The sequence below is a fragment of the Anopheles cruzii genome, chromosome 2 (assembly GCF_943734635.1).
Source record: "Anopheles cruzii chromosome 2, idAnoCruzAS_RS32_06, whole genome shotgun sequence".
NCBI classification, from domain to species: Eukaryota; Metazoa; Arthropoda; class Insecta; order Diptera; family Culicidae; genus Anopheles; species Anopheles cruzii.
This window is the reverse complement of record NC_069144.1, coordinates 24,298,317-24,309,244: the sequence shown is the minus strand read 5'-3', so window position 1 is coordinate 24,309,244 and position 10,928 is coordinate 24,298,317. Positions and strand designations below refer to the sequence as shown.

Sequence of the window (10,928 nt, the reverse complement as noted above, 5' to 3'; positions counted from 1 at the left end):
GCGATGTTCACGGCTGACTTCATAGAGCCCCGATCTGTGAGGTTGTGAAAGAAGAAGACGGTAGAGAGACGGTAGCGCCAGGTCGACGGGCGTAGACCTTCAATTATGTGTACAATGGAGCACTGCTGGGCGTAGATGAGGCTAAGACATGAACCCCATACACAGATTGAATGGTTAATTGTTTTTTTTTGGTATAACGATAATCTTTATTTTGAAGTAGACAATTTTAGACAATTAAGCCAATACGCCAATGGTAAAAACGACAAACTTACTCCTTTTTTGTGAGAATTAGAAACCGTTGTTATGAATAAAACATTTAACACAACTTAACAGAATGAGAGATAATGATTTTGAGGCTTGCTAAAACATTTATAAAGGTAACAAAATAAAAACAGATACAGATAATGATGAGATAACCCAATCGTAATGGAAGCGTTCATGAAATAACTTGAAGAAAAAAGCGTAAAGCACGCTTTTATAAATGATTGGAAAGTTAAACTGAAAAAATTATAAGAAAATACAGGGCGCGCCATAGCGACATGACCGATTTCAATGTAAAATTTAATTTGATTTAAATTGAGAATTTAAAAAGAGCCAACATAATCATAAAATATAGTTAATCCACAATTCGTTGCCCACAATAGGAATAGGAAGAAAAGAATGGAACCGAAATGGAAACTAGACAATGAACATGCTCACTGACAAATAACGTGAAAGAACCCAAAATCGTTGAACACCAAATACGGCATCAACAGCGTTTTGCTGGATTCCAACCGAAGACCACATTCTTGACGGAAGCGTGGCTCCAGAATTGCAATTAAAAAAGATTAGAATGAAATAATGGCCATTAAAAAGAGTCTGGCAGTTGGAGACCCCGACTGAGAGCGGAATTAATTTTCCGGGCATGTTTTGACAACCGCCATTCCTGTGTGGCGGTCGCCATTGTGAGCTAGAGCGGTGGCTAGAGACACCAATTTGCATATGTAGCTGCAAAGCAGCGGCCCTAGAGACTATCCAGGAGCCGAAGTCCGAAGTAATGGGCCTTACTAGCTCCAGACCAGACCAGAGGGTTGGAATGCCCGAAAAGTGTTTCACAACCATAAACTGCTGTTTGTAACGCGCTGTGCTGTCAGAGACTGGCCAGCGGGTGCCAGTCACGCGGTGAGGCCGATGCCGGTGAGTTATGCAGCGATCGCCATCCCGGGTTTCGGGTCCGCGGTCCTTCTGAGAAAGTCGTGTGCGCGATGTCGACGACGTGTGGCTGTGTGCGCCTGTTGCGAAACACTCTGTTTCCTGTGGCCATCAGTTAGCCCGTTGAGTGGACGCCTGACAGTTTCGTTTTGCCTACCACCCCGAGGGACCTGGACGTCGGTCGCAGCGAAAGGATCCTCCCCCAGGGGGGGGATCGGAGACGATAAGCAACAGCGTCTGCGTCGTCTCGCAAAAGGGAACCTCCTCCCCGCCGGTCTCCGTCACCAATTAACAATGGACCGAACGGTTGAAAACGCGCTCAGGTTGCGCGAATCCTCTTCCACCGGCGTTGAGGCTGTGTGACCACCTACGGGGGGATCGCTGGTGCCGGTTACGGCGCTGGTCCATGGTGTCAATTTATCACCCGTGCGAGGTTCGATCGCGAGGCGCGAATCCCAACAGTGCACCGCACAGCGATCGGTCTGTCATCTTTAGTATCTCGCGATTTGGATATCGTCGACGGCTGGATGGATAAGTCTTGGGAAGAAGTCAGGGATGACCGGGCCAAGTCCATGTGGAGATATCGGACGCCCGGATTTAACCTATACAACCCGAACCGGAGCTCTGGCTTTGACATGTCGAGATGAAGATGAATCTGGTAAAATTGTGGAACAGTCTTGGAAGCCACATTCATTTCCACTATTTGTCGTCCGACTAATAATCAGATCTTCCAATATATGGCCTTCATGGAGGTTGGACCTATCTGAACGGTTCATCTAGGTGCATCAAACCTTCCACATACTGGCTATTCGAGGAACTTATCAATGGTTCCTTCTCCCGAAGGAGTAAAATGGGGTGCCTGTGACCGAGCTCGACTCCCGGGGATTGGTGTAAAATTGATTTCACCGAATGATAAGGCAGTTTCATTCTGAGCCGAGGGCTGTGGTTGAATAATTGCTAATTCGTTGCCGCACCCGCCAGGTGGCGTTCGGGTAGCGCAGCGACTCCTGTCCCTGGCGCGATCACGTAACGCGAGCTCCGGCAGTATAGTCTTGCTGTTCCACTCTCGATTCTCAGTCGAAAACTTCATTATTTGGCACCCAATTCGTCGGGACAGTACGAGGCAAAAGGCGACCACCTCGGACCTGCGGATCGGTGTGCGGTCGTAAGCGCTGTGCGGTCCCGGTACCTTGAAGTGATTCTTGAGGAGACGCGCGTTCGCGCACGCGCGTGAGTGTTCAATTGTTGAGCTGCGCGGAACGTCTCGAGTGTAAAATTGCTGGAAAATGTGCTGGACGCACACCGGGACAGGATTAAGCACAGCACTACGTGCACCTCGCCGTCATGGCGGCACCAACCAACGACGGGCGAATTTCGGGAGATTCAATTTGTCATGTTGAATGTGGAGATTAATTCGTATAACTTCATTCAATTACACGCGGCCCGGGGCTCCAAAGCTCGGTGGAACAGCCCGTATAACCCTGCAACGTAAACAATTCCGGCCATTCAGACGGGGCACCTTCCCCGGGCACCTCTAGACAGCCAGGAAGCGAGCCGCAGTTTTGGCATTCAGCGTTCCTTTAATTGCTTGTTGACTGTCAGCCGCAAAGCGAACCAGGGGTCGAGTGGATAATGTTCCGCGGGTTTTAATGAATCCGAATTGAGTCGTGATTTTCGAGCTCCCACAGGAACACCTCCAATTGTCTGATTGTGGTGCGAGCCTCTTTTTTCCGAAAATGGTTCCTTTTGTAGCGAAAGCCGAAGGTGTACGGAAAACATCCATCAAACGGATGAATAAAATGCGCTTATAAAAGATTTATGGAAGGCTGTACTTTTGCTTACATTCTGTACTCAGTTTCGGAAGATACCTTTGAGCCGACATTTTGAATTGATTCCATGTTCCAAGAGATTATTAAGGAGAGATACCCACAAGGGTATGATAGATAATTGAAAGCCTCGAATGCTCAAATAAAGAAACACAATTACAAGGTTAATACAAAACTGAACTTAATTAAAAACTTGCGGCAAATATCACACGTGGTTGGATTTAAGGAACCCCATCAAGGGTTCTCCCAAAAGGTCAGGTGCCCTCGGAAAGTTATCAGTTCTTTGGTTCTATTGGGCTCAACAAAGTGTAATCTAGTAGAAACTACTGGACTACCGACCACGACTAAACTCATATTAACTTGGGACCTGGGGGTTCCTAATACACATACTCTGAATACATACTTCCTCCACATACTCTGAAAACAGTTCGTTCCATATTTGTACACCTACTATTAGCAGCTGCTACTGAGTAAACTGTAGTGCAAACACTTGCAGGAACTAAACTGTTTATTTACAAATTAAAACAACAAAAAATGGAACCGCAGCAAAACAGTTCCGATTCCGTCAGATTGTCGGGAGGTGAAGTGCATAATGACAGGGCTGCCAAACTGCTCGATTGCCCTTGCTGCCCTTTAATGGCACCATCAAGGTACGCAGCGTGGCGGAAGTTATAATTTGCCACACTCTTTGCCACTGCGGAGACATTGAACCGGTGTGTCTGGCTGGTATGTCGCTTTGACTCAATGAAGCTCATTTCAATAAATCGATCGAAGAGAAAAAATGGAGTAGCGCGTAGTGTTTGGCACCTCGCTGTCATTGGCGGCCATTTTAACCGGATCGATCAGCAAGGAAGCAAGTACAGGCGAGAGGCAAACACCACAACAAAGCCCATTCTGGTGCTGGTTTACGATCAACCTCCGCCCGGTGGGGTACGCCAATTTGGAATATTTATTCATAGAATCGTGACTGATTGCCGATCGGGGTGGATCGTTTGCCACGGCACGGCGCACGGAAAGGTGCCAAAAGATGGATCGTGCAAAACAAACTATCGAGCGCCGGAACACACACACAAGCGACCCAGTGGGAGTAAATGGCTTCGGTTTGGCGTGGTTGATGATGTAGTGCCCCATCACCACCACCGAGCGGAGCGTACAGTAATGTGCAAAAATAAAATGGAGCAAGATCTACTGACGAAGGATAAGAAGTTACGTAGTCTATTTTGGACGAACCACAGGCACTCATTTTCAACTTTGAAACAAAAATACCTGGAGATGACCTTTATACAGCAACTGTGAGGCCAAACTAACAGCTCACTTTTGGGCAAATCACATCAGACCATTAGGCAAACTTTATTTAAAAGTCGCATTGGAAAGGAAACCCACATTAACCCAGAAAACCGAGGCACGGCTTATCTGTTAGCCTTTTTTATAAAAAAACAGACACAAATAGGCACACGTTTGGTCATTCAACACCTATTATAGTAATCCGTTTTAAACTAATATTTCATTCGGGGGTCCTGCTTGTGGGAAGACATGACATCCGCAGCACGTGTGTAACTGTCTAAGCCCGGCACAAATTTGCCCCGTGGCCGCGATGTGGGTTTCGCTTTCGGTTGGTTCGGCAGGTCGCACGTTCCACGATGGCGCAGAACCTGTGCGGCCCCAGGGGAAGACGTTACGTAAGACGATTGGCAGATGATAGGCCGGCCGGTCCGGTTGGCTCTGGTCGTCGGAGTCACCGGGTTTTGCAAATGCGTTAGCACAAGAAAAAAAAGCGACAAATACCCGCCAAGACTCCGTGGGCCCATAAGAAGTAAGTTCGTTACGTACCGAACGGTGTAACGGAACGGGGTCGCTTGCCGGTCGTCGTGGGTGTCGGGGCGTGTAGTTGGCGTGAAAGCAAGCACGGACCGCCGCCGATTTGGTCGCGGCGGGAGAAAGATGAACGAATCGATACAGTTCGGTGTGACCACAATCGGCACCGTGATCGGATTTTCTGATCATTGCAGAAAAGACGCAGCTATTTAGCCGGGGAGGCCCGAAAAGGCCCAGTCCGAAGGCGCTCCCGGATCGGTGGGAGGATTGCCTCCTTTTTTCGCGTTACCATTGTAACTACAACATTCAAGACGGTTTGCTGAAATGTTTAGACATCGTTCCGCGGATCGACCACTTACGGGTGAGAGAGTGGCCCGCGATGTAGGTAGCGGATCGTTCGATGGTGAACGAAAAAAAAACGGTGGACCCCCGGGCAAGCGATTTTTCGGGCTAGACCCATTTTGGGGGCTGCGAACGCAATTTAATGGTCGCAAATTGAAAAGTAAGACAAATGATAAGCCTTGGTAATCGGGGTTCGGTTCGCTGTTTTCGAAGGTGTCTGTTATTCAATCGAATGGCACGAGTCACCGCCTGGGACCGTGGCGGTCCCGAAAGTGAGTAGGTGCTCAATCGGTGAATGCGCGCAAAAGGTACTCGATTCGAATGTTGAAAGGTAGTTTTGTTGCGGATTAATTGTCTTTTTTTACACATTAACAGAATGAGTTTTACCATCGATCGATCAGATGGAACAGTTGCGATTTAAATGTGTTGGATAGTGCTTAAAACTATTACTAAAACTAGTAAACTTTAGTTCGAAGTTCCATAATGGTTACGGTCAGGATTCCTTTACAAATAAATAGCTAAAGACACGGGAAATATACGAGAAACAAAGGAATAGGAGTACACTGCTCAAAAAACTTTCAAAAGTAATTACAGTTTACCGTACTGCTTCCTGTGTTAGTCGTTCCCCTGTATAAGTTGCACCCTAATTTTTGTAACAAAATATTTTAAATTATTTTGTCTCAAAACATAAGTACCTAAATGTACCCAATAGCTCTTTTATTCTTGGGAGTTTTGGAAGTGGTGACTCTTTCTCGGAGTCATTTGTCTCCTTAACCAACGCTTTGTCATAGGTCTCGGCTGCATCAAGATCTTAAGAACCACCTAGTTATCATCCCCAAAAAACGGAAAAGAAAGTGCGATTTATACACGATAAAATACGGTAAACATAATTTCCCTTTGAACACGTTTACGCCAGTAGCAAATACATGAAGCTTAATTTGATGCACGATGCTGAACCTCCTCAATGGTTCCGCTTTCCACCAAACGTAAAAACGTAGAGCAACAATAAATACAATTTATTATCGTTTACTTTCAGCATCCAACTTCGAATCTTAGCATTAATCTAAATCAGGAGGGCTGCTGCGTAAGAAGCGGCGGTCGTTAAAGCGTGCGAAATAAACAAACTGCCATCGCAGCACTTGGTCGACCTTGCCGAGCCCGCTGGTAAGTGTTTATTTAGCATCTCTTATCCGTTGGCCACCGTCTCACAATCTCGGACCATCAGCTGACCTTCTTCTTGCGCCGAGCACCGAGCAGGGCACATATGCCACTGACCTTTTTTTTGCTGTCTGAGTTTCACTGAAACCGCTACAACGGTAAACATAAGTGACCAGCATAAGTCATGCAGTGTTTCGCGGTTGTTCACATTTATCACCTTCTCAGCGACGCTGCGATCCTGCGTACTGTTTTAATCCTTCTCTTTTTTTGGCGGTCGTGAATCGGAGAGTGTCACGTATTGCAGACCCGGCAGGGGCTTACAGGACTGGTGTATTCGTTGGCCAGTAATTGGCCGCTGTACGTTGCGGGAAGGATTCGGGGTTCGAAAATAAATCATCCAGCAACTCGGCCTGCCTGCAAGCCGAGGCACTGCCAAATTTATGTAGGGCCGGATCCGGAACAGGTCACACTCATTATCACGCCCGCAACTTGATCCGTCTCGCCTTTCGGTGCGCGATTTGAATGTGTGTCGCAAAAAGGCGACGCATTTCGACGCCTTTTTGTTTTGCTTGGACACCAACCAGCCACCACCGCCAACAACCGCCATTGATTGGCATGGGCTGACGGAATATGCTTATTTTTGGCCCAACCGACCGACCAGCCGGCCAGCAACTTTCTTCCCCGTCCGCCCGGGGGATGATGTCATTTGCGGCGCAACAATACGGCGCGGCGTGGTACCGTGACGTTTATGTCTCCAGGATGTTGCCGGAACTTCGGCAGCAGCAGCAGCAGAAAATTTATTGAAATTGAAAAATGTATGCTAACCGATTAGATGGCCTACATTTGATACAGTCCGGAGAAAAAACGGCTTACAAATTGTGCACAGTTAACGATCGTGCATGTTTAACAAGTCTGAATGAGTTTCTTTTATTACCGTTTTCAACCCATTCGCACCGAGCCTTTCGTGTGAATATTATTAGTGTGAATGTAGCCAGGAAAGGTTTTCGGGAAAGACGTTGCTCATTGTGGAAGTTAAAAGAAAACACACTAAAAAAGTTTTGTCCAAAGGAAGAAAGAAAGAAGTGCCCCTTGAGTCCTGAATAACCAAGAATATTCAAATAAACCGGCTTCGGCGGTATTTTCGATATTTACACTAAATACCAGATCAAAAATACGGAAAGTTCTTCGACCCTAGCGTAAGGCGGAGCACACCGAGTTACTGATGCATAGCGATCAAATTTGAATCTCCATTATCATGTTCCACCATATTTCTTGAATTTTGATAGCGATATTTTGACCGATAAGAAGGTCAACACCGGAGGACCACAACTGGAAATCCTATGTTTAGACGATAGGCGGAACCAAAAAACAAAAATCCTTCGACTCCGACCGCTCATCTCTGTCCACTTCGACGACGCCGGGCGATTGAATTCAATGTCTTCAGTCTTCGACCACACCACGCCGATCTCACTTTGTGGAAATAAAACTGGAAAGACAGCACGGCACTCACGGAAGGTGCGACGTCGTCGGGTTGGCGCATATGATTAAATCTCTATTTGCGACCGAATGACATCAGCACCACCTCGCATCGCGACAAAAGTGGTCCGTAAACGGTGACACAAAACCGGCTGTCCGGAGGCTGCGAAGTCTCGGTTGTGTGCCCGAGACTGTTTGCCGATCGAACCGCTCGAAGTGGCGGTGCTCGAAAGTGCTCGACTTCTTTCTCCATTAAGCAGTGCACCGGCTGAAGCCGCGTGGGCCGACTAAGTGACGTCTGCAGGGCAAGGTGTATTAATCGACCATTAGCTTTCCGGGCCCGCCCCGTTCAAAGGGACTTGGCATGTTCCCTCCCTCGCGGCGCTAATGTTCCCTTCGGCCACGCGGCTCTTTCCGCCCTTCCGAGACTGATGATCTTCGATCCTTTCCGACCTGCAACCGGACCCGCGACCGTGCGAATAATGTCCGTTTTGCAGCTAATGAGCTCGTTTATTTGAGAGAGCCCGCGTGTTTGCCCGGGCCCACCATCTGGGGGCCACCTATTGTTTCGGGTGGGCCCCGGCCGAGCACGTGGGGAGCAAACACACGCCTCCGCGCACTGGTGGCCACAGGGTGAAATGGACCGTCCACTCTACGGCGACGGGACCGAGGGCGCGTTACAAAGGAAATCAATTAGAGTGGCGTGTGTGCAGCTTCACGCCGATAGTGTCGACGGGCGGCGAGATGAGATCGGTCGTCTTTCGGTTGGGCGTCCGAGCGTTCTGTTTCAGTTGTTGGCCGTAGCATTAAGATAGATATGTTTATTATGAATTGGCATATTTAACAATCCCACACGGGCCCCAATCGGTTGGCGGTCGTTAACTAGGGCTGCGAGAACGGTGCATTAGAGTGGAGTGTGCCCTCTTCGATCGGTTGTCGGGCGTAGGGAGCGAAGCTTTAAAGAGCGACACCTCGTGTTCGTGGGTAAATTCACATAAACACTATTTCGTGCCGCTCCAATTTGAATAATGTGGCATTTATTGTGGCTTATATTGCTCGGGCGTTGCCTTACGTAAGGTTGTTGGCCTATTGTTGACTCCTCTTATCATGTTGTGTTTTGTTATTTGCTAAATGGTTGTATCTGTGAAGCGACCCGACCCACCTGCACCCACCTCTCCAGCCTCAACTCTCGGTCGCTCCAACTGGACGCGGCCCCCCCGCCTTTTTTTGTACCCCTCCCCGACCCAACGAGCGGCCTGGCGCGCGCCCGAAAAACACGCACCTCAGCAACAGCGGTCGCCGTGCCCGACGACAACAACGGGATCCACGAATTTGGGGTCAACTCGCCGATACCGCCAAGTCAGCGCGGATGCGATCGACAGCCCCGACGGTCCGGCCCCGGTTCGCAGCGGTGAAGACGCCAACTCGCTGACGCCGCAAGAGGGAGGACACCGACCCGACAAGCGGCCGGGCGCGCGCCGAAACAACAGCCGGGCGCCGTAGCGGCCGTAGCAACAGCGACAGCGGGCGCCGTAGCGGTGACAACAAGTGATGGACGTGGACGGGACAACAGTCGTGGACAACAGGTGATCCACGAATTTGGGGTCAACTCGCCGATACCGCCAAGTCAGCGCGGATGCGAGCATGAGCCCCCGACGGTCCGGCCCTGGTCCGCAGCGACGAAGACGCCAACTTGCTGACGTCGCGCGAGCGAGGGGGTACAAGCGGGTACGAGCGGGGAGGTGCAGCGAGGTGCCGGGGCGCCAAGAACGACAGCGATGGTAAAGACCGGAGTGTGTATAATTAGTGAATAAAATTTAGTTGGATTTTGGACGCGAATCGGAGTGGTCTTTTCGATCATCCGAAATTTTCAGGTTCGCGCTCCTCGGCCACCGACAACGGCCTTCCGACTCACGATTGTAACAACCATCGCGTTGTTACAACTGGCGACCGTGACAGGACAAGAATCAGTGTCGATAGTAGTTATCCGGTGGATAGCGAACTCGCCACGCAGTGTTTGTTTGTGTGTTATTGTTTCGTGTGAAGTTTTTTTTTTGTGTGTGCAACTGGCGATAATACAAGAACATTGCAGTGAATACAAGCTTTGAAAGCAAACAAAATTTTTTTCGTGGTGTTCTCGTGCCGTTATTTCGTTGTCGCGCGTAGATAACGCCTCTTCTTCGCTGAATAGGAACTTTCTGCGACAAACTTTCAATCTCACGAAGTCCTTTGCCGGCGAAGCATTCTCATCAATCCTGCAGCGCGGCACAATGGCCACCCTGAACCAGAGGCACCGGACGGGCCCGCACGTGAAAGTGCGATCTTCGTGCCGGCCGCTCGACGGAAAGCCGTTCGCCAAGGTGGTGGTGCTGAAGACGTTGATCAAGAAGTGCACCGAAATGCAGGCCGAATGTCAGCGCGTTCCCGCCACGAAGGGACGATTGCGGAGATTGAAGGAAGACACGAGCCGTTTTACCGAGGAGCTCCGCCGGGTCGAAGTTCAAGGCCAACAGTAGTTCATCGAAGAGAGGCGTCGTAGCGACGAAGAAGAAGATGGCACGAAAAAGGAGAAAGAAGAAAGTGACGATGGTGACAACATTTTGCCAATCGAATGGGCTTTGGCCGTGAGATTAAGTTGAAGTTGAAAAGTTGGAAATGAGAAAAAAGGAGCTGGAGAGGACTTACGCAAAGCATAGAATATAATGAATTATTTGAATACGGTTTGACCTGCCCGTAAATTAAAACAATTCAACAACAAAATCGTAAGTTCGACTTAAATACAATAATAATTTGTCACGAATTTAATGAAATCAAGACGCAACGCTACGGCTTATGGCGTTTTGCGCAGGGGCATTACAATTAGTTTTACATGATCACGTTTCGTATGCGTATGTGTTCATTCCGTTGGGTCGTGTGCTGCGTGATCGAAGGTGATGAAAGTTCAACAGTTAGAAGCTAGGTGCTCATCAATTCGGTTGCCGAGCGATACGCGAGCAAGAGAGAGTGAGAAAGCGCGAAAAGAGACAGTTCCATCGAAGAAGGTATGGCTTTATAAGTACTTTGTGACTTATTAAGATTCCTAGAATCATAGGTGTTCTAGGTCTGGGTTCAATTCCCAGA

General features: G+C 48.8%; 1 protein-coding gene across 1 annotated transcript in view; it reads left to right on the top strand.

The window, feature by feature from the left end:
• Positions 1–10,078: 10,078 nt before the first annotated feature.
• The window catches only part of LOC128278725 (protein EFR3 homolog cmp44E-like), a 3,379-nt gene continuing 2,529 nt past the window's right edge, over positions 10,079–10,928 (top strand). Inside the window, exon 1 of the mRNA XM_053017454.1 lies at positions 10,079–10,320. Coding sequence (XP_052873414.1) covers positions 10,079–10,320 — 242 coding nt within the window. The remainder of the gene's footprint in view (positions 10,321–10,928) is intronic.